Source organism: Orycteropus afer, unplaced genomic scaffold, assembly GCF_000298275.1.
Source record: "Orycteropus afer afer isolate SDZICR_OR568_19922 unplaced genomic scaffold, OryAfe1.0 scaffold00050, whole genome shotgun sequence".
Classification (NCBI taxonomy): Eukaryota; Metazoa; Chordata; class Mammalia; order Tubulidentata; family Orycteropodidae; genus Orycteropus; species Orycteropus afer.
In genome coordinates, this window is record NW_006921637.1 from 3,578,902 (window position 1) to 3,602,714 (window position 23,813).

Consider the following 23,813-nt stretch of genomic DNA (forward strand, 5'->3'; position numbering starts at 1 on the left):
TGTGAGAGCTAGACAGTGAATAAGGAAGACTGAAGAAGAGTTGATGCTTTTGAGTTGTGGTGCTGGTGAAGAATGCTGAAGGTACCATGGACTGCTAAAAGAACTGACAGATCTGTCCTGGAGCAAGTGCAGCCAAGATGCTCCTTGGAAGCGAGAATGGCCAGACTTCATCTCACCTACTTTGGTAATTTTGTCAGAAGGGACTGTTCCCTGGAGAAGGATGTCATGCTTGGTAAGGTGGAGGGTCGACGAAAGAGGGAAAGGCCTTCAATGAGATCAATTGACACGGTAGCTGTGACAATGGGCTCAAGTATAGCAAGGATCATGGAGCTGGCAGGGGATCAGGTGGTGTCTCGTTCTGTTGCGCATGGGGCTGCTGTGAGTCAGAAATGACTCGACAGAACATAACAAGCACCACAACAAAGATAGTTACTTTCAGTGCAGTCAGAAAATTGAGATTTATTTTTTCCTTATTTTTTGGTGGATATTTGATAGTGACCTTTAACTATATCTGTTTTCCCTTTTATCAGAATGGTGTACTACATATAATAGACTTGAGACAACCTTGAGGATAGATGAGATAGTGATGATATTTTTTGTTTCAGTTTTTTTGAAGAATCATCATCTTCCCAAGGATGGGGGAAAATAGTTGCACAGTTTATCCATGATCAGTGGGTCTGCCTCTCTTTCCTACTGAAAAAATACCATACCCTTATACCAACCACAGAGAGTGAAATTCTGGAACCCTTTCTACCTGCTGTTCAAATGCCAGTAAAGACGTTGCGGTCTGCCTTAGAAGCCCTCACAATCCTTCCTTCTGATCAAGTTTTACCTGTGTTCCAGTGCATGAAAATTTTGATTCCTAAGGTAAGCTGTTGTGAGACATGAATTGGAGAATGACTTTTGGACCAGCAATAAAAGTTTAGTGATAAGTATGTATTTCTTTCTCTTGTTTTCTATTAGCTTCTGACCTCCTGTGAATCACTCTGCATGGAGTCTTTTGACATGGCCTGGAAAATCATATCTTCTTTAAGCAACACTCAGCTGATATTCTGGTCTAATTTAAAAGCTTTTGTTCAGTTTGTTTTTGATAACAAAGTTCTTACCATTGCTGCAAAAATCAAGGGCCAGGCATATTTCAAAATAAAAGAGGTAAGTAAATCTTTTGTTGGGTTTAACTTTTGTAACCTATAGTAAATAAAGAAGAAAAGAATTATATTTTAACTGCATATTAGATTTGTTGTTATTTATTCATTCAGCCATCAATTAGTTTTTGAACATTCTTCCATGTCATGAGTAAGGACAAGAAAATCTGTTAGATGTAAAAAAGAAGGTATAAACCAGTAGCCCATGGGCCACATCTGGCTCACAAACATGTTTTGTTTGGTTCATACAATGCTTAAAATTTTGAATTAGTTGCCACCTGTGAAGAATTGGGAAATTGCTTTGAAAATCTCGATTTTACCTTCTCTTGGAAAATTGGATAATCTGGCAATCCTGGTGATTACTGTGCAACAGTTGTCTCCTGGAATTGAATAAAAGCTGGTCCATTTAGGTAGGTAGGTCATGCCCTTCTCAATTCTCTACACTTTCCACAATCCCTTGGTTTCTCCTTGACTGAAGGCAAGTAGCAGTTAACATTTATTATTGCACTTATTATTTTTTTCTTATACAGAGAAATAGTTCTCTGAATATAAGATTGCTCTTATCAGAAGGTATTTCTGGTTTCTGAAGGTATTTGAATATGTAAGCACTGATACAGTAGGGAACATAACATGATGGAATTACATCATGCCAAGGAATTTAAGTATGCTTCCTAGTCAAAGGAGAAAACAGAAAGTGGAATCCTTGTATTTGCACTGCTGCCCTGCTGTACCTGTCTCAGTCTTTTCTGCTCCATGGTTCATATGTAGAGACCTTGGTCTTTGCTGCCTTAGGGAAAGGAAGGCCATTGGTAGGATGCAAAGAAAAATTAGAACTGGTAAAATGTGAGGTGCTCTTTCTCCTTTTTATTCTGTTACTTTGGGCAGTTGTTTCTCTTAGAGGGTTTTGGTTATATATCACTATCAAGAAGATTTTATTTTTTACTATTGAGAAATGAAAATTAGTGTTCAGTGATTTCTGGTCATCTTGTAAAATTGCAAGAAAGGATATTTTAGACTTGATTCAAGATAGTGTGAAAACTATTATTTGAGGCTATTTAAATAACAACTTAACACTAAAATGTATTTTTTTAAGTTAAATTGATCAAACGCTAAAATGACCATTATATTTATTCCAGATTATGTACAAGATAATTGAAATGTCTGCCATAAAAACTGGAGTCTTCAATATGCTGATAAATTACTGCTGCCAATCATGGATAGTTTCTACTTCGAATGTGTCCCAAGGTTCATTATCAAGTGCTAAACATTATAGTGAACTTGTCCTTGAGGCTTGTATATTTGGAACTGTGTTTAGGCGTGATCAAAGGTAAAAAGATGCCATTATTTCAACTTGCCATAAACTTATATTAAGTACCTACTTGGGTAGCAATGATGTCTCTTTGTTTTGAAGCATTCCATTAGATGAATATAAAATAATTGTTAACTTTAACTTCAGGGCATTAATTCTTTTTCTATCTAATACCTGTTGTTCTTTATCAAATGTTTTCTGTTTTTTAATGCAAAGACTTATTCAGGATGTACAGACCTTCATAGAAAATCTTGGACCTCAATGTGCAGCAAACATTGTTATTGAAAAGTAAGTGTGGTGTCTTTTTCTTGTGTTAATAAAAATAGGACATTGAGAATTTAATTAGACAGGAGCAATTCTGTATTCATTAAGTTTAATAAATGTTTACTGTTAAATCTGATTTATTATAAGATATTAAATGAGCTTTCAAAAGTATGTTAGAAAGTCTGTTTCCTTATTATTTTTCAGATCTATCACTATTAAGTAAAGTTTTACAAACTTCACAATTTTTAGTGCAAAGTCAAACATAAATGAACAAATGAATATGGGACATATAAAAACCCTTACCTCTTTCCCTTTTCTCAGAGGTGATCATCACTTTATTTGTTAACACTTTTTGACTTTAAAGTTTAGTATATAATAAAATCTGCTATTAAACAATTCAGTATATTATACATGCATGGAAGCAGTTAGTCCAAGAGACTAGTGGACCATGCAAACTTCAGCCCATATGACCATGAGGAACTAGATTGTGCACAGCTACCACTATCAACCACTCAGAAAGGGATCAGTGCAGGAGATCTTAGATAAAGTGGGAGAACAATGTGGAACAAAACTCAAAATCATGAAAAAGACTGGGTTTACTGGTATATCTGACACAGCCTGGTGAAACTGCCAAGACTATGGCCCCTAGTTACCCTTCAGGCCTAAAATTGAACCCACTCCCATGGCTTCCACCCAAACAATAGATAAGTATGTTGTTGTTAGATACTGTTGAGTCGGACCCGACTCATAGTGACCCCTCCTTGGGTTTCCGAGGCAGTATTACTATGGAAGTAGATTTCCCCATCTTCCTTCTGAGGAGTGTGAACATTTATACTTGATAGATACACCCCTTAGAATAATCAGTCATTTTAATTTTAACTGTTAATGATGTTTTTCTTTTTCTTTTTGTGGCTGGTTTAGTGTACCAAACCAAAACCAAACTCATTGCCACTGAGTCAGTTCTGACTCATAGTGACCCCCATTGGGTTTTCAAGGCAGTATATCTTTATGCAAGTGCATTGCTCCATCTTCCTTCTGCAGAGCAGCTGGTAGGTTTGAACTGCCAACCTTCTGGTTAGCAGTCACATGCCTTAGGCACGATGCCACCAGAGCTCCTTTTTAATGTACCAATAAAAGTGAAATTTTCTAGTTGATAGTTCTCAGATACTTTTATTTCTAACAGACAGTTGCTTTCTTGTTAAATTAATAGGACATTTATTCACATTATAATATTATAATTAAATGTGGGAATACTTATTAGTGAGTTTTCTTTATCTTATCACATTTGGTTATTGAAAATTATCACATTTGGTTATTGAAAATGCTAGGATGCTTGGGGCACACAAAACTTCCTGGGCCCCTAGTTGGCTTGTCCCTTGTTTAGAGAATGTGCATGTATAGTAGATGGAAAAAATATGCCAGTGGGATGTTTGATGCTGTTTCTTGCCACCTAAGTAAACAGACATATGTATGATCCTTTTTAAAAAATAGTTTCATGTACCATGATCTGTTTTATCCATAGATAAGATATTAATGACTCAGGATCAGTAGTATGTGCATTATTTTTCCGGAAGTCTTGTCTATTGTCTATATACTTTCTGGCAGGCTCTCCTTTTGATATACACATTTGTTGTCTTCTTGCTATCTATCCTTAATTAAAAATTACTGTCATTAAAAAAAGATCTATATAGTTTTAGAAACCTTTGGGAGGTTTGGATATTTGTTATGATACTTTAATATTTGATGTATTTTTATAGTTTCAAAGTATATTAATATAGTTTATAATTTTATATATTTTAGTGCTAAAAGAGAGGACTGTTATGTGAGAATTTGTGCTGTCAAATTCCTGTGTTTATTAGATGGCTCAAATATGTCCCATAAATTGTTCGTGGAAGATCTAGCAATCAAGCTATTGGAAAAAGTAAATATACTTTACTTTAAACTATCTTTATTTTGTACAATTACAAGCCATAGTTCAAAATTTGGTCTTTATGTTAACAGAATGTGATTTTTTTTCTTTTTTAAACAGGAAAAAAATGATGTTTATATTTTGTGTGTTAGTTAAATCTTGGTTAGTATTTGTCCAACTCAAGGTTAGTTTTAGAGAACATCAATGTTTTCACTATACCTATCTAAATTTCACTTCGTATTTTTTAGAAACTATTCAAAACCAGTTTAGAGTGATATTCGTACCCTGTTTCATATAAATAGGTAAACATTTAGAAAGTGGCATCGAGTAAAGAATTGATTTGACTTGTGGATCCATAAATGATCACTTCATGTTTTGCTTCTAATGTGATACTCTAAACCTGGGTGTGTGATTCTTGTATGAGTTGATGAAAATTTTTCACTCAGATGAACAAAATCCAAGTAAGATTTTGCAAGTCTACTGAGTTGTTTATCAAAGAACAAGATAGTGTCTGAAATCCAATGCTTACTGCCCTTTCAATCTTGAAATGACATGAAGGACTTAAAAACCAAGACAGATGGGTGCTTTGTCTAAATTTTTTAATCTCTGGTTTGGACATTTGGAAGTAACTAATGGTTGCAGAATCCACCTAAGTCACTTCATATTTTGCTTTCTGAAAGTAGCAGATGCCTTTTTTATATAAAACTTAAGTTATTTTTAGATGTAAAAATTCCCTAATCTGGACTGTTGGAGTCAGGGAAGACAGAAGACATTGTGTTTTGTTGGTTTCCTGAAGGATGAGTAGAATTTAAAGTATTGATGTATAATATAAAAATATAAGAAGTGTTTTGACAAAAAGTAAAGCAGAATAAGAGGGAGAGGGGTAGCTATTTAGATTTGGGGTCAGGAGAGGCCTCTCTAATAAAGTGACATATGAACTAAGCTCTAGCTAAAGTACCGGTAAGGTAAATGGACACTGGGAGAGGACAATGTCCAGAGGTCAAAAGAGGAAACTGTTGTCTGGAGTGTGGAGGGGAAGGCTGCAGACTGAGTGTTCAAGTCAGCAAGAAGGCTGTCATTGGTCACCTTGACAAAAGGAATTTCAGTGAAATGGTGAGCATGAAAATCCAAATTGAAAATGGGAGTTGAGTAAGTGCATACAGTGAGTATAGGCACTCTTTTGAGGGAGGCTAAAAGTCTGGTAAAGAGTTCTGGTGGCACGGTGCCTAAGGCATTTGACTGCTAACCAGGAGGTAGGAGGTTAAAACCTACCAGCTACTCTGTGGAAGGAAGATGGGGCAATCTACTTCTGTAAAGATTTACAGCCGTGTGAAACCCAAAGGAGGTCGGGTGGCATAGTGGTTAAAGCATTCAGCTGCTAAACAAAAGTTCAGTGGTTTGTACCCTTTAGCTGCTCCATTGGAGAAACATGAGGCAGTCTGCTTCTGTAAATATTTACAGCCTTGAAAACCCTATGGAACAACTATGCTCTGTCCTGTAGCACCTCTGTGAGTCAGAATCAACTCTATGGTATTGGGTTTGGGTTTTCAGAGAAGATACAGAGTTAAGAAAGGGGCTTTTTCAATATGGGAGATAATTAGAGCATTTTGTTAAAGGAATTGATCCAGTAGAGAGGGAGAAATGATAATTCCGGAGAGGCCAGGAATAATCACACAAGCAAAATCCTTGAATAGCCATTTCATATCCCCTTGGGATAACTATAATAATGATGGTAATAAAATAGGAAAGTAACAACTGTTAGCAAGGATGTGGAAAAATTGGAACCCTTGTTCATTACTGATGGGAATGTAAAATGCTACAGCCCCTTTGGAAGACAGTCTGGATATTCCTCAAAAAGTTAAACATAAAGTTGCCATATAACCTAGCACTTCCATTCCTAGGTATATACCCAAGACTAGTGAAAACATATATTTATGCAAAAACTTGTACACATGTTCATTGCAGCCTTATCTATGATAACCAAAGGTGGAAACAACCCAAATGTCTATGAAATAAAAGCAAGAATTAAAAAATAAATAAATAAATTTTATAAATTTTTGAAAGGAATATATAGACTTTTCTTGCAGGAAAATAGAGCAGGTTGAATTAGTTTCCAGAGAATTCGCATCTATTTTCTTACTGAAGTAGGAAGATAATAATATGATCAAAGTAGGAAAGTGATTTGGATTAAGCCCTTGAGGAAAGTAGTAAAATTTTAAACTCTCCTTGCGGGAATAGAAACAGGAATAGACTTGAAAAAAATACCAAGATCAGTTGCCTACCACAGTATTTCGTAAAGTGTTTTCTCTCAACCAGTAGCATCGGCATCACCTGGGAACTTGCTAGTCATGCAAATTTTCCCAGGCACCATCTCCTGTTTACTGAGTCAGAAACTAAGGAAGTGAGCTAGCAATCTATTTTATCAAGCCCCTAAGGTGGAAGATGAAGCATAATAAAATTTGAAAAACCGCTGATCTAATAGGAATGAATGCCCAACTAGGGTTGGAATGCATATTTCTAATGAAGTCATTTAGGCAAGCTGATTTTTTTTTTCTTTCATCAGTGCCTGGTAACCTGAAAACAGAAACAAAGAATGTGAGACCACTGGGTTGGTTTAAAAGTAGAAAATTTGCAAATGGTTTTGAGGTTGTGGTGAAAAGAATTCAGTGTGCTTTTGAAAATATCGTAAAAATTATTCTTGGGGTCCAGGTTGGGTAAGAAGGGACATGAAACTAGGAGAGAGTTGATAGACTGGTAGAGAAAAGAAAGATATTTCTGAGTAGAAAAGCATGTTTAATGGAGCAAATAAGAGGCTAGAAGATTATGAGCTGAAAAGGTAACTTTAGAGGCAGAGCTCAACTGAAGACAGTGGCCCAGGTGTGGTCCTTGTTGTTGTTTGCTGTGGAGTCGATACCAACTCACAGTGACCCTAAAGGACAGGGTAGAACTGCTCCATAGGGTTTCTATGCTGAAATCTTTACAGGAGCAGATTGCTAGGTCTTTTCTTCTGTGCAGCAGCTTGTGGGTTCAAACCATTTTGGTTAGCAGCCTAGTGCTTTAATCATTGTGTCACCAGGGCTCCTTAGTGTGACCCTAATGACAGGTGTTTGAAATGAAGAGGCTTCTTTTTAATGCTTGTGTGATCTATCCTAATGATTATATTTTCCATCGAATTGAGGCTGAGCCATATATAAAACCTAAAAACACCTGAATCAAAAGGAAATTTGCCAAAATAAATATGGTAATAGAGAAGATTATGAGATTTTAATCATTGTCAAGAGTCATTAAAATCTATATTAACTTAGTTATTCTCATACATTTTATACACATTCAAATGCATAGAATGAGATAACAGAGGAGGAAAGGTAATGGAGGCGTTACGAAGTAGATGAGGATCATCTGCATAAGGTGAAAATGGTTTTGTAGATGGTGAATGACTTCTTCCCCCTTAAGACAGTTGAAACTGTTCACTCTTGAGTCCAGTCCTAATGTAGCAGCTAAAACACTGAGAAGATAATGAAAATACACCTTATAGTTGATTGAATTTAACTAGCACAGACCATTAAAAGCAAGTGAAAGCTCTCTGCTTATGTGGAAATGCTTAGTGCTGCGTTTTCTTATGGTGGCTGCTGTCTTAATGGTGTGTATATCAAGTGATTGGGTGTTATTATTCCAAATTTATGTAAGACAAAAGGGTATAAAATGAAAAGTGCATATATTGGTGCATTGTAATACACATCAGATATTTTAATATGTTCTCTCACCTATGGCATCATATCCTCCACATAACTGACCATGAAGAAATATATTTATATAATATAGAAATATTTCAAAAGTAGTAAAAGTGAAGAAGTATATTTCTAAATACTTTATGTTTTGAATTCGGTTTTTAGTATGGTTCCTTCTTCCAATTTTTAAAGCAGCTAAATAGAGCAACTACATTTGTTTATTTTGGGGAAAAATATGCCCCTACGCCCAGTTTAAACCTTTTATATTTAATGTTGCCATAAATTTTATTTTAATTAGTCATACCAGTAGGTAATTTAATATTTATTTGCCCCAGGATGAATTGGTGTCCAAGTCAAGAACTCGCTACTGTGTGAATTCTCTACAACACAGAGTGAAAAACCGAATATGGCAGACTCTCCTTGTACTTTTCCCTATATTTGATCAGGTATATGTTTATTGTATTTAAGCATAATGTTTCTATATGAATAGTTTTGTAGAAACTATATTAAAATTGAGAAAGTATTCTGTTTAAAATTTATTAATTTACCTTTGTACAACTTTAATATATTAAATGAACTTATTCATAAGTTTTTTAATGGAGAGAATACTAAATAAAGCAATTAAGCAATGTAGAAATAAATTAAAAGCTGATTTACATGACCCCGTTTAATAGTTTTTCCCTTTAATATTTTAATGTAACATTAACTGTTTAAAGTCTCATGTAATTTCAGTGTTGGTGTTGTTATTATGTGCTGTTGAGTTGGACCTGAACTCATAGTGACCCCTCCTTGGTTTTCCGAGGCAGTATCACTGTGGAAGTAGATTGCTCAACCTTCCTTCCGAGGAGTGGCTGGTGGGTTTGAACTGCCAGCCTTCTGCTTAGCAGTCAAGTGCCTTAGGCACTATGCTACCAGAGCTCCTGTAATTTCAATAGAAAATGTAAATTCTCCATGGCTAAGTTATTTTGGAGGAGCTCTGGTAGTATAGTGGCTAAGGCACTTGATTGCTAACCAGAAGGCTGGCGGTTCAAACCCACCAGCCACTCCTCAGAAGGAAGATGGGGCAATCTACTTCTGTAGTTAAACTGCCTCAAAAACCCAAGGAGGGGTCGCTATGAGTCAGGTCCAAATCGATGGCGCATAACAACAACAACAACAAGAAGTTATTTTGGAGTGCTGGTGTTTTGGATTATCTCTGTGCTCCAGAAACCATACAAGTTGCATCATTTGGATTATCATTTCCCATGCTTGACTTTTTTGCCCTTAATTTCATGACTAGTATGGTCATATAAACCAGCTAAGGAAAGGCTAAGATCTCTATCTCTTACAGCAGAGTCTCTTTGTCCAAAGTTTCCTCTTCTAAGAGGAAGTGAGGAGCAGTTGAGTACACTGTCTAGTAACCTCTCTACCCATTTTTGTGTAATATTTATTTCAGTTAAGAAAAGAAACCATTATTATGAGAAATTGATGGTATATTACTAATGACATTTTTTAAAGTGCCCCCCCCCCAAAGTTTGCACAATAATTTACTACATTCTGAATCTACCTCTTGATGGAAACATTTCCATTAGACCTGGTGGAAAATTAAATAAATCAATATATAATTCAAGTTTCTTAAGTATGAATTTTTCTTTCTCTCTGACTCCCTTTATTTCCCTTCCCCCAAACTACCTTCTTATTCAATATTTGCCATATGGTATTTTGGGCACCCAAACTGGGATTCAGTTTAATCCAGACCTAGCTAGGAACCAGTAACATTATCTCTCTAGAACCAGTTTTATCATTCATAAAATGAGGAATGAATGTGAAAGTACTTCAACGCAAGGAGTTATGTTTATAGTAAGAGTAATTTATGTTGTTCCAAAGCCACAAGGGTTGGGGAAGTCATTAAGATACAGGAAATTGCAGGAAGTTTCCCTTCAACGAGCTGGAACATGGCAGAATAGTGAGGCTGTGAGCCTCAGTGCTGGTTAGACTGCTGAATGACCCCAGGCACCTTCTCTTCAGTCTGCTCAAACCCTGACTTCACTTATTCTCAGTGGGCCTGAGAAAAATGATGATGTGGAAGCATCAGATCTCCTCATGTAAATTCATAAGGGAGTAGGAGAATCATCATCAGCATCAGTTTTTCTACCAGTTCAGACACCAACCATCCTTCCCATGGCACTCTGTTTCTCTTTGGGTTTGGTAATTCATTGCAGTGGCCATACAGACCTCACAGACCTATACTCAGAGTTACGGGGTTTGTTAGGGAAGTTACAGGTTATAATTCAGGATCAGGAACTACTCAGGATACATTTTTTCGATCACACAGTCTCTTTTCAGTCATGCCCACAGCTAGGCCTCTCTGTAGCTCTCAGCCCCTTGGCCTGGCCTCTGCTCTGCTTGGGTAAGTGCTATAAAGTTCTTTAGCTCTGCCTGTAAGTACCTGGGAGCACCCCACTCTGCCGGTAAGCCTCTGCCTGAAGGTGCTCAGCTCTCTCACTCCATGCCTCAGCATATTTACTATAACAGTGTTGCTCTGTAGGCTGGGAAGCCCACTGCACCATCTCACACTGGTCTCCTGGTTATCCTGCCACTGTTTCTCTGCCACCACTTCTCACCATCTTGCACCATCTCCAGTGTTACAGTGTTCTCTGTCTCCATGGTCTAAGAGGTTCACAGTGCAGGGATACCCAGTCCAAAGTACATGCTCTGCTGCTGTCTCTTTTTTTTGGTACTAATAGTCTCCCTTTTCTGGCATTGAGAAAAATTTTAAGCCTAGTGGGATGGCAAAATAGACTAGCCATCTTACTAAAGGTTCTGTACATCTTATTTGTGTGGAACACAAATGGTACCATGCACTTTATTTGCATTTTTAGCAAACTGTCCTATCCTCTTGGTGGGCTACACATCCCATTTTTGCATAGTCCACTCAGTCATTTGGTGGGAGTTACAAGACTGATGAGAAAGACCATATAAAAGTAATCCACTGTACTACAGGGTCTTAGAGATGGTTGAGCCTTGACTGCTTATTTTACAGAAGAGGAAACAAACTGAGGTCCACCCAGAGGGAGAGTTATCCAGGACCCTGTAAGCATCATGATGGAGCTCCTCCTCCCACTAAGGGGCCCAAGTTCTGGTTCGGTTCCCCTCTGCCTTCTAAGACAGCCCCCTGCCACGTTGTTCCTTCCTAGGCAGCATAATTGATGTCTGAGAAGCTAGCATCTCGTGGGGTACCAAAATGAGATGGAGTCTTTATGGAGAGGAGCAAGATTTAAAAGGATTTTTGAAAGCAAAAAAATTCACTCAGTCTAGAGTTTCCTATTGTTCTTTCTACTCTCTTTTAACCTCGGAAGGAAGACTGGGCAATCTACTTCTGTAGTGGTACTGCCTCAGAAACCCAAGGAGTCGTCGCTATGAGTCAGATTGGACTCGACAACAGTGAGAGATTTTTAAAAAATTTATCAACTTTTTTGTTAGAACTTTATAAAGCTTTATATCTATAGATGAGAGGACAAAACATTTCAGTAACAGTCAAAGAGTATTATAGAAATAGATTATTTGGATAAATTTAAGAGAAAATAGCTATAAGAATTATTTCTGGGGAGTAGTGGCAGTGTGGTGAGGGCTGCTGTTTTTCATTATATGCCTTTTAACAGTATTTTATTTTAAAAACATTGTATATACTATATTTTTATAAACATTAATAAAAAGAAACATTTTGTTTTAAGGTCAGTGGCAGTATTTCTTTTCTTTTCTTTTTTGAGAGGAGAGGTCTCTCAAAGGGAGAACTCATTGGAGAGGGTAGAGGGAAATAAATGTCAGAACAGGTGTGGCCTATAAAGTAAAACTAAATTTACAGTTTTCATAACAATCTTGCAAGGCAGGCCATAAACATTTCCATTTTACAGATAAGGACACTTCAGATAAGAACAGTTAGGTAACCTGCCTGGGGGGGTAACACACTAGTGAATGGTAGAGATGGAATTCAAAACCAAGTGTAACTCTGAAATTCTTGCTCCATTTTACAACTCTTTTCTCAGGGAATTTAGAAAGCCATGTGTTTTGGTTGCCTCGTGCTGCTCTAGCAGTCAAGTGCCCGTGGTATTTCCCACAGGTGGAATGGCTTGAACAAATAGAGTTTATTCTCTTACAATTTTGGAGGCTAGGAGTCCGAGTTCAAAGTCCCGGGCTGTAGGGGCTGGGTAAAAACCCCTCAACCTTGGGCCTCAGCTATGCCTGCCTCTTGCTCCTGGCCCACTGAAGCTAGAGGCTTTCTTCACTCAGGCAGTTGCTGGCTGCTGAGGCTGACAAACCCAAAATTGGCAAGTGAAAAGTCACAGTCCCATTATTACCAAATCACACGGCAGGCCATTGATGCAAGTCATTAAGAGCCCTAAGTACGGCAGACAACATGGCAGGCTGCTAAACAACCACTCGGCATGCAGCATTTAAGTGTGCCAAAAGCTACAGACCATTCCTAAAGCTTCTCCTTGTATACTGGAAGCAGACCACATCCCTAAGGCAGCTACTCAGCTGCTCTAGTAGATTCCACCATGGAGCTGATTACCAATCTCACTATGGGAAATAACTATATCCAGCTGCCCAGCCACTCAAAACCAGGCCCAGCCAAATTGACACGTAACCACGCCATGCATATGTCCAGTGTAAGTCAGATGCTCAGAAAAGACCGATAAAACCCTAAGCTTTCACACTGGGCTGATTCCTAGACTCAATGCAAGCTTGGCAAAATGTTATTGGAGAGCCCCAGCACAGAGCCAGTCAGCACTGACTGGGAGAAGTGGGGTATTTTGTTTGTCATTTTATTATGTATGTTTGTTTTTAACTCCTAGTATTCAAGGAAATAACTGTCAAAACACTAGCAGAACACAAGCTAAAGTAACGAAGACTTAATCTCACACAAGTCTTGCAAAAATAGTTTGGCAAATTCATTGAACAGTCAGTCCTCAACAATTAAAAAAACAAACCGCAAACCCTGAGGAATGGGGAGAATCTGATTTCCAGAAGTACCATATCATAATATTGTAAGTGACCTGTTTTCAACTATAACAACAACAACAAAAAGGCATACAAAGAAACAAAGTATGACCCATTCAAATGAAATGAATAAAAAAGTGACAGAAATCTCTGAAGAAGCCCAGATATTGGACCTATTAGACAAAGGCTTTAAAACAACTGGCTTAAATTTACCCAAAGAGCTTATTGAAATGCGGATAAAAATCTAAAAGACATCAGGAAAATGATTTGTGAACATAATGAGAATATCAATAAAGAGAAATATAACATGGAACCAAACAAATTTTGGAGCTGAGAAGTACAATAACTGAAATTTAAAATTCACTAGAGCTTTGGTGGTGCAGGGCCTAAGGAATTTGCTAAGCAGAAGGTTGCCGGTTCAAACCCACCAAACACTCCATGGAAGAAAGATGGGGCAGTCTATCTCTGTAAATATTTACCACTTTAGAAACCCAAGGAGGTCACTATGAGTTGGAATTGACTCATTGGCAGTGGGATTGGTTTTGATTTTAGAGGGGTTCACTGGCAGATTTGAGCAGAAAGAAGAATGGATCGTCAAACATGAAAATAGAACAATTGATATCATCCAGTCTGAGAATCAGAAAGCAAAAAGAATGAAGAAAAGAGTGTTGAGTCTAGGGATATGTGGAACACCATCAAGCTGACCAACATACATATCATGGGGATCCCAGAAGGAGAAGAGGGAAAGAAAGGATCAGAAAGAATATTTGATGAAATAATGGCCAAAATCTTCCCAAATTTGATGAAAGATATGAGACTTCACATTTAAGAAGCTTAATGAACTTCAAGTAGGAAAACTCAAAGTGATCCACACTAGATCACTAGTAAAACTGTTGAAAGCTAAAGACAAAGAGAATCTTGAAAAACACCAAGAGAGAAGCAGTTTGTCACATATAAGGGATTCTCAACAAGATTAACAGTTATTTTTTCATCGGAAACCATGGAGAACAGAAGGCAATGGGATGACATTTAATAAGCATTGAATAATAATTTTAAAAAAATGTACCAACCAAGAATTCTACATCCAACAAAACTGCTGTTCAAAAATGAGGGCAAAATTAAGATATTCCTAGATAACAAAAGCTGAGTTCATTATCACTTAACCTGGTCTGCAAGAGAGGCTAAAAGGAGTCCTTTAGATGGAAATGAACACTAGACAGCAACTTGAAGTGAAAGAATAAACATTTCTGATAAAGGTAACTACATAAGTAACTATAAAAGCAGGTATTACTGAATTTTTGATTTGTAACTCCACTTTTTTTTTTATGTCTAACAATTTTTAAAAGACAAATGAAAAAAATATAAATCTATGTTATTGGGCCCACCAGTCATCTGTCAGTTCGTCGTACTTTGGTGGCTTGCATGTTGCTGTGAGGCTGGAGGCTATCTCACCAGTATTTCAAATACCAGCAGGGTCACCCATGGTAGACAGATTTCAGTGGAGCTTCCAGACTAAGACAGACTCGAAAGAAAGAAGGGGCCATCCACTTCTCAAAGAATTGGCCAGTGAAAACCTTATGAATCACAGTGAAACACTGTAATATATTATTAGTGGAAAACTTTACGAGGAGCCCTGAAACATTGTTTGATATAGTGCTGGAAGATGAGCCCCTCAGGTCCGAAGGCACTCAAAATACAATTGGGGAAGAGCTGCCTCCTCAGAGTAGAGCCAACCTTAATGATATGGATGGGATAAAGCTTTTGGGACCTCCATTTGCTGATGTGGCCCGACTAAAAATGAGAAGAAACAGCTGTAAACATCTGTTAATCATCCAGACATGGAATGTACCAAGTATGAATCCAGAAAAATTGGAAGTCTTCAAAAATGAAATAGAATGCATAAATATCGATATCCTAGGCATTAGTGAGTTGAAATGGACTGGTTTTGGCCATTTTGAATCAGACAACCATATAATCTACTATGCCGGGAGTGACAAATTGAAGAGGAATGGTGTGGCATTCATCATCACAAATAATATTTCAAGATCTATCCTGAAGTACAGTGCTGTCAGTGATAGGATAATATCCATCAATATGTCTACTAGGAAGACCAGTTAATAATGCTGTTATTCAAATTTATGCACCAACCACCAAAGCCAAAGATGAGGAAATTGAAGATTTTGATCAACTTCTACAGTCTGAAATTGACTAAACATGCAATCAAGATGTGTTGATTGTCATTGGTGATTGGAATACAAATGTTGGAAATGAAGAATCACCAGTAGTTGGAAAATACGGCCTTGGTGACAGAAATAATGTTGGTGATCACATGGTAGAATTTTTCAAGACCAATGACTTAATTCATCCCAAATACCTTTTTTCAACAATGTAAGCAACAATTACACACATGGATTTCACCAGATGGAATACACGGGAATCAGATTGACTACATCTATGGCAAAAAGCCATGGAGAAGTTCAATATCTTCAGCCAAAACAAGGCCAGGAGCTGACTGTGAACAGACCATCAGCTGATCATAGGCAAGTTCAAGTTGAAGTTGAAGACAAAACAAGTACATGAGAGCCAAAATATGACCTTGATTACATCTCTCCTGAATTTGGAAACCATCTAAAGAATAGGTTTGACACATTGAACACCAGTGACCAAAAAACACAGGAACTGTGCGATGACATCAAGAACATCATCCATGAAGAAAGCAAAAGGTAAGTGAAAAGACAGGAAAGGAAGAAAAGACTAAAATGGATATCAGAAGAGACTCTGAAACTTGCCCTTGAATGGAGAGTAGCTAAAGCTAATGAAAGAATTGACAAGAGCTGAACAGAAGATTTCAAAGAGCATTTCAAGCAGACAAAGCCAATTACTATAATGAAATGTGCGAAGACTTGGAGTTAGAAAACAAAAGGAAAGAACACACTCAGCATTTCTCAAGCTGAAAGATCTGAAGAAAAAATTCAAGCCTCGAGTTGCCATATTGAAAAATTTATAAGCAAACTATTGAATGATGCAGGAAGCATCAAAAGAAGATGGAAAGAATACACAGCATCATTGCACCAAAAAGAATTGATCCATTTCAGGAGGTGGCATATGATCAAGAACCAATGGTATTGAAGGAAGAAGTTGAAGCTGCACTGAAGGAACTGGTGAAGAACAAGGTTCCAGGAATTGACAAAATGCCCGTTGAGGTTTTTCAACAAACAGATGCTGTACTGGAGGTACTCACTTGTCTCTGCCAAGAAATTTGGAAGACAGCTGCCTGGCCAACTGACTGGAAAAGATCCATATTTTTACCCATTTCAAAGAAAGGTGATCCCACAGAATGTGGAAATTATCCAACAATATGATTAATAATCACACGCAAGTAAAATCTTGCTGAAGATAGTTCAAAAATGGATGCAGTAGTATATTGACAGAGAACTTCCAGAAGTGCTAGCTGGATTCAGAAGAGGACATGGAATGAGGGATATCATTGCTGATGTCAGATGGATCTTGGCTGAAAGCAAAAAATACCAGAAAGATGTTTGCTTGTGTTTTATTGACTGTGCAAAAGCATTTGACTGTGTGGATCATAACAAATTATGGATAACAGTGAGAAGAATGCAAATTCCAGAAGACTTAATTGTGCTCATGAGGAACCTGTACATAGACCAGAAAGCTGTCATTCTAATAGAACAAGGGGATTTTGCGTGGTTTAAAATCAGGAAGGGAGTGTGTCTGGGTTGTCTCCTTTCACAATACTTATTCAGTTTGTATGCTGAGCAAATAATCCGAGAAGCTGGACTATATGAAGAAAAACATGGCATCAGGATTGGAGGAAGACTCATTAACAGTATGCGATATGGAGACGACAGACTTTGTGTGCTGAAAGTGAGGATGACTTGAAGCACTTACTGATGAAGATTAAAGACTACAGTCTGCAGTGTGGATTACATCTCAACGTAAAACTGGACCAATAAGCAGCATTACAATAAAAGGAGAAAAGATTGAAGTTGTCAAAGATTTCTTATTACTTGGTTCTACAATTCAGCACCAATGGAAGCAGCACCCAACACATCAGACAACGTATCACACTAGACAGATCTGCTTCAAAAGACCTCTTTAAAGGGCTGAAGAGCAAAGATGTCTCTTTGAAGACTAAGGTGCATGTGGTATTAAATTTGTATGTCAACTTGGCTGGGCCTGGTTGAGTGGCTGGGCAGCTGGCGGTAGTTATTCCCCATGATGAGACTGGCAATCAACTCCATAGTGGGATCTACCACAAGCAGCTGAGTAGTTAGTTGCCTTTGGGATGTGGTCTGCTTCCTGTATATAAAGAGAAGCCTTGGGGATAATTTCAGGCTTATGGTATGCTCAAACCCTGTATGTAGCCATGTCATTGTTCAACAGCCTGTCATGCTCTGCTGACCTTGGGAGTTACAGTGGACTTGAATTAATGGCCTGCCGTGTGGTTTGGTAACATTGGGACTGTGCAATTTTATTTGTTGAACTTGTTAGCCTCAGCAGCCAGTAGCTGCCTGAGTGAAGAGATGCCTCTAGCTTCAGTGGGCCGGGAGCAAGAGGCAGAGCTGAAGCCCAAGGTCGAGGGGCTTTCACACAGCCCCTAGACCCTGGCATTTTGAACTTGGATTTCTGACCTCCCAGACTATAAGAGAATGAACTCCTGTTGGTTAAGGCCATTCCATTTGTGGTATATTCTTGTCAGAGCTGCACTAGGTAACCAGAACAGTGCACCTAACCCAAGCCATGGTATTTTCAATCACCTCATATGCATGTGAGAGCTGGACAGTGCATAAGGAAGACTAAAGAAGAGTTGATGCTTTTGAGTTGTGGTGTTGGCAAAGAATACTGAAAGTACCATGGACTGCCAAAAGAACTAACAAATCTGTCCTGGAATAAGTGGAGCTGGAATGTACCTTAGAAATGAGAATGGCCAGACTTCATCTTACCTACTTTGGTCATATAGTCGGAAGGGACCATACCCTGGAGAAGGATATCATGCTTAGTAAAGTGGACAGTCAGCAACAAAGGGGAAGGCCCTCAATGAGATGGATTGACACAGTGGCTGCAATGGTGGGCTCAGGTGTAACAAGAATTGTGAGCCTGACACAGGACTGGGCAGTGTTTCGTTCTTTTGTACGTAGGGTTGCTATGAGTTGGAGCTGACTTGATGGCAGCTAACAACGACAACATGTTATTGGGCACAAAACATATAAAGGTGTAATTTGTTACAGTAATCATCTAAGGAAGAGGATGGATAGAGGTGTTTGTTTTGTTTTGTTGTTTATATTTTTAATGTGTTTGAAGTTAATAGTATTTCAAAGTAGATTGTTATAAATTTAGGATGTTAAATGTAATCCACATGGTAACAACAAAGAAAATAATCTTTAAAATACTATACAAAAGGAAATTAGAAGGGAATTAAATGGTTCATTACCCCAAAAATCAACTAAGTATAAAAGGAGTCAGTCCTGCAGGGAATGAGTGACAAGAGAGGTATAAGACATACCTAAAAATAGCAAAAAATCTTTAAAATGCTATACAAAAGGAAATTAGCAGGGGCCAAATTTTCAGTACCCCAAAATTCAGCTAAATAAAAGGAGTCAGTCCTGCAGGAAATGAGTGACAAGAAAAGTATAAGACATACTGAAAAATAGCAAAATGTCAGAAAAGCCCACCCTTCTCAGTAATCATTTCAAACATAAATGGATTAATCCAAAGGCAGAGATTGGAAGAATGGATTTAAAAAAAAACATGATTCAACTATCTGCTATTATTTTAGATTCAGTGCACAAGTAGGTTAAAAGTGAAAATATAGGGAAAAAATCCCACACAAATAGTAACCAAAAGAGAGCTGGTGTGGCAATACTGTTACCAGGCAAAGTTTTTTAAGTCAAAAACTGTAAAGAAACAAAGAAAACCCCATGTATCATTATATATTGGTAAAAGGGTCAGTTGAATAAGAAGATACAACAATTACATATGATCCAAAATATGTGAAGCAAACACTGAAAGAACTAAAGGCAGAAATAGACATTTTACAATAGTAGTTGCAAACTTCAATTTTCAATGGTGTATAGAACATGTAGACAGAAGATGAATAAGGAAATAGCAGATTTGAACATTATTATTACTAAGTAGACGTAACACATATATGTAAACATAGCAGCCAGTAGCAGAATACAGTTTTCTCAAATGTACATGGAACATCTTCCAGTATAGACCATATGTTAGGTGACAAGCCTTTAATAAATTTTAAAAAGTTTTGAATCATATAAAGTATTTTCTCTGACCATAATGAAAGGAAACTAGACTTTAATAAAAGGAAAATGGAAAAATTCATACTGATGTGGGAATTAAACAACATACTGTTAAACAACTAATGGATCAAGGAATATATCACAGGGGAAATTAGAAAATATGTGGGGATAAATAAAAATGAAAGTACAGCATACCAAAACTTACAGTATACAGTGAAGGCAGTTCTTAGAGGGAAAGTTAGAGCCATAAATAGTATATGTAAAAAGAAGTGAATCAATAACCTAATGTTATGTCTTGCAGAATTAGAAAAAGAAAAGCAAACTAAATGCAAAACTAGCAGAAGGAAGGGATAATAAAGATTAGAGTGGAAATAAATGAAGTAGAAGATAGGAAAACAATAGAATCAACAAACCAAAATTGGTTCTTTGAAGAAATTAATAACATTGACAAATGGTTAGCTTGTTGTTGTTGTTATGTGCCGTCGAGTCAGCCCTGACTCATAGCGACCCCTCCTTGGGTTTCCGTGGCAGTATCACTACGGAAGTAGGATTGCCCAACCTTCCTTCCGAGGAGTGGCTGGTGGGTTTGAACCGCCAGCCTTCTGGTTAGCAGTCAAGTGCCTTAGCCACTATGCTACCAGAGCTCCTAATGGTTAGCTAGACTAACCAAAAAAAAGGAAGGAGACAAAAAAAAAAAAAAAGATTATATGGCACATAACAACAATAACAACATAGAAATATAAAAGCATTACATTATAGTATCAACAATTGTGGCCAGCCAGTATGCTCTAGATGAAATGAAAAATTCCTAGACACATTCTACTATCCTAATCTGATTCAAGAAATAGAAAATCTGAATAGCCACTTAACAAGTGAACAAATTGACTCAGTAACCAAAAACCTCACAACAAAGGAAAGTCATTGGCCAGATGCCTTCACTGGAAAATTCTACCAAACATTTAAAGAGTAATTGACACAGTTCTGTTCAGATTCTTCCAAAATATAGAACACTTCCTCTAACTTATTCTATGGGGGCAAATTTTATCTTGATATCAAAGCCAGATAAAGAAAAACCTACAGGCCAGTATACCTTACGAAAACAGAAGTAAAAACCCTCAACTGAGTACTTGCAAATCAAGTCTTAACAACATATTAAAAGGGTTAAACGATCATGTGGGGTTTGTCCCAGCAATGCAAGAGTGGTTCAGTATTATCACACAACATTAAGACAACAAAGGAGAAGAAGAACCATATCATCTTACTTGATACAGAAAAGGCACTTGACACAGCCCAGCACCATTTCATGTTAAAAAATGAAACAAAACATTGAAACTGGGAATAATGGCAAATTCTTCAATATCATAAAGGGTTGTGGTTGTATAACATTGTGAATGTAGTTAATAGTACTGAATTATACACTTTAAAATAGCTAAAATTACAATTATGTTACATGTTTTTTTCTTCAAGAAAATAAATAATAAAGTTACTTATGTTAGAGCTGTAAACTTTAAAAAAATTTTTAAATTAATAACTACAATAAAAAGTTTAATTTGTGAAATTTATTTTCCTTAGAATTTCTTGAATGGAATTATTGACAAGATTTTCCAGGCTGGATTCATGAATAATCAAGCATCCATAAAATATTTCATAGAATGGATTATTATATTGATTCTTCATAAATTCCCTCAATTTCTTCCAAAGTTCTGGGATTGTTTTTCTTACGTAAGTAAAGGCCTTTTTTTTTTTTTCCCTTTCTTTTCATATTTTTTTAAATTAAAAAGATTTTGACTCTTCTGGGAGATTTGTTTCACCTAGTTTTTACTGTCTGTTGTCTATCTGCCACCATAAATTCTACTTTGCAAGTTCTGACATAATGTATATGGAAGAAATCTTTGAATTTGTCTTTAGTGTATCAAAGTTTTCATTTGTGAGCTGATCAATTCCAAAGAAATAAAGATGGGAAAGACTTTTGTTATTATTAAGAAATAAGGGAAATAAATCTTTCTGTGTTCTTATTCACCAAACATTATTTATTCTGACTAATAAGAATGATGAGAAATGTGTTCCATACATTAACAAAAAAACTTTTTAGAAGGAAAATTTCAAATTTAGCCAAAATAGAATAGTTGTTGTTGTTGTTAGGTGCTGTCGAGTCGGACCCGACTCATAGTGACCCCTCCTTGGGTTTCCAAGGTGGTAGCACTATGTAAGTAGATTGCCCAGCCTTCCTTCCGAGGAGTGGCTGGTGGGTTTGAACAGCCAGCCTTCTGGTTAGCAGTCAAGTGCTCTCAAAATAGAACAGTAACGGACCCCTATCATCCAGCTAAAAACAATTGATTTGTTTCCACTCTTATTTCATCCATGCTGTCAGCCATTCCTCCAAATAATCCCTCCCCCAAATTTCTTACGTGTTTAAAATAATTTTGAATTGTTGATCCTAAGACTGTTGTTGTTAGGTGCCATTGAGTTAGCTGTGACTCATAACGACCCTGTATACAACAATGAAACAATTCCCAATCCTGTGCCATCTTCACAATCCTTGCTATACCTGAGCCCATTATTACAGCCACTGTGTCAGCCCATCTTGTTGAGGGCCTTTCCCTTCTGACACATGACCAAAGTAGGTGAGACCAACTCTGGCCATTCTTGCTCCCAGGGAGCATTCTGGCTATACTTCTTCCAAGACAGATTTGTTAGTTTTTTCGGCAGTCCATGGTACTTTCAGTATTCTTTACTAACACCACACTCAAAAGCATCAACTCTTCTTCGGTCTTTATTCATTGTCCAGCTCTCACATGCATATGAGGTGATTGAAAATACCATAGCTTGCTTTAGGTGCACCTTAGTCTTCAAAGAGATATCTTTGCTTTTCACACTTTAAAGAGGTCTTTTGAAGCAGATTTGCCCGGTGCAATATGTCATCTGATTTCTTGACTGTTGCTTCCGTCGGGGTTGATTGTGGAATCAAGTAATATGAAATCTTTGAGAAAGTCAATCTTTTTTCCATATATCATGATGCTGCTTATTGGTCTAGTTGTGAGGATTTTCATTTTCTTTATGTTGAGATGTAATCCATACTGCAGACTGTAGTCTTTAATCTTCATCAGTAAGTGCTTCAAGTCATCCTTACTTTTCAGCAAGCAAAGTTCTGTCGTCTGCATATCACAGGTTGTTAATGAGTCTTCCTCCAATCCTGATGCCATGTTCTTCTTCATGTAGTCCAAATTCTCGTATTATTTGCTTAGCATACAGATTCAGTAAGTATTGTGAAAGGATACAACCCTGACACGCTCCCTTTCTGCTTTTAAACCATGTAGTATCCCCTTTTTCTGTTAAAACGACAGCCTCTTGGTCTATGTACAGTTTCCTCATGAGCACAATTAAGTGCTCTGGAATCCCATTCTTCTTAATGTTAGCCATAATTTGTTAGGATTTATACAATTGAATACTTTTGCATAGTCAATAAAATACAAACATCTTTCTAGTATTTGCTTTCAGCCAAGATCCATCTGACATCAGCAATGATACGCCTTTTTCTACGTCGTCTTCTGAATCCAGCTTGTTGAGACTAGTGATAGTTACAATTTTGGTCTTCATAACAAATAATTGTTTCTCGACATCATTTGTAAATGCTTGTTTTGAATGTTTTCTTTTGATTCCCAAATTCACCCTTCGTTTTCTTCATAGATGATCTTCCCTTCTATTTTGTGAAAATGGAAGTACCCTTTTTAAAATAGCTCTTTGTTTTTCCCTCTATTTCAGGGGAAGGGATAGTTCTCCTTTTCACATCTACCCTTGCTACCAGTGTCCTTCATTTGTCCTCATTTTAGAATTTGCACTTTGAATTCTTTCCTCTTTCCACTATCTTTTTTTTTTCCTTTTTTATTTATTTATTTTTTTATTATTGTGATTTGGGTGAAGATTTGCAGAGCAAATTCACTTTCCATACAGCAGTTTACATATACTTTGTCTCATGACATTGACTACAGTTTACCACAGTGCAACAGCTCCCCTCCTGCTTCCTCCCCATAGTTACCTCTTTCCAGTGTCTAGCCGTCCATGGACTCCTGCCCCCTAAGCTGTCTCCCTGTGCATAGGCAGCCCTTCTTTCTCAATGATTGTTCTCTCCAAGGAGTGTATCTACCTCAGGTAAATGTTCAACTCATATGCCTGTGTTCTGTTTGGCTGGAAACCACAGGTGTG

The 23,813-nt window shown here is 37.2% G+C and overlaps 1 protein-coding gene across 1 annotated transcript in view; it reads left to right on the forward strand.

The window, feature by feature from the left end:
* Positions 1-23,813, forward strand: part of TARBP1 (TAR (HIV-1) RNA binding protein 1) — a 201,182-nt gene that overhangs the window by 134,639 nt on the left and 42,730 nt on the right. Inside the window, exons 16-22 of the mRNA XM_042780644.1 lie at positions 606-867; positions 964-1,152; positions 2,282-2,472; positions 2,671-2,742; positions 4,519-4,639; positions 8,691-8,801; positions 21,183-21,332. Of these exons, the coding sequence (XP_042636578.1) occupies positions 606-867; positions 964-1,152; positions 2,282-2,472; positions 2,671-2,742; positions 4,519-4,639; positions 8,691-8,801; positions 21,183-21,332 (1,096 nt within the window). The remainder of the gene's footprint in view (positions 1-605; positions 868-963; positions 1,153-2,281; positions 2,473-2,670; positions 2,743-4,518; positions 4,640-8,690; positions 8,802-21,182; positions 21,333-23,813) is intronic.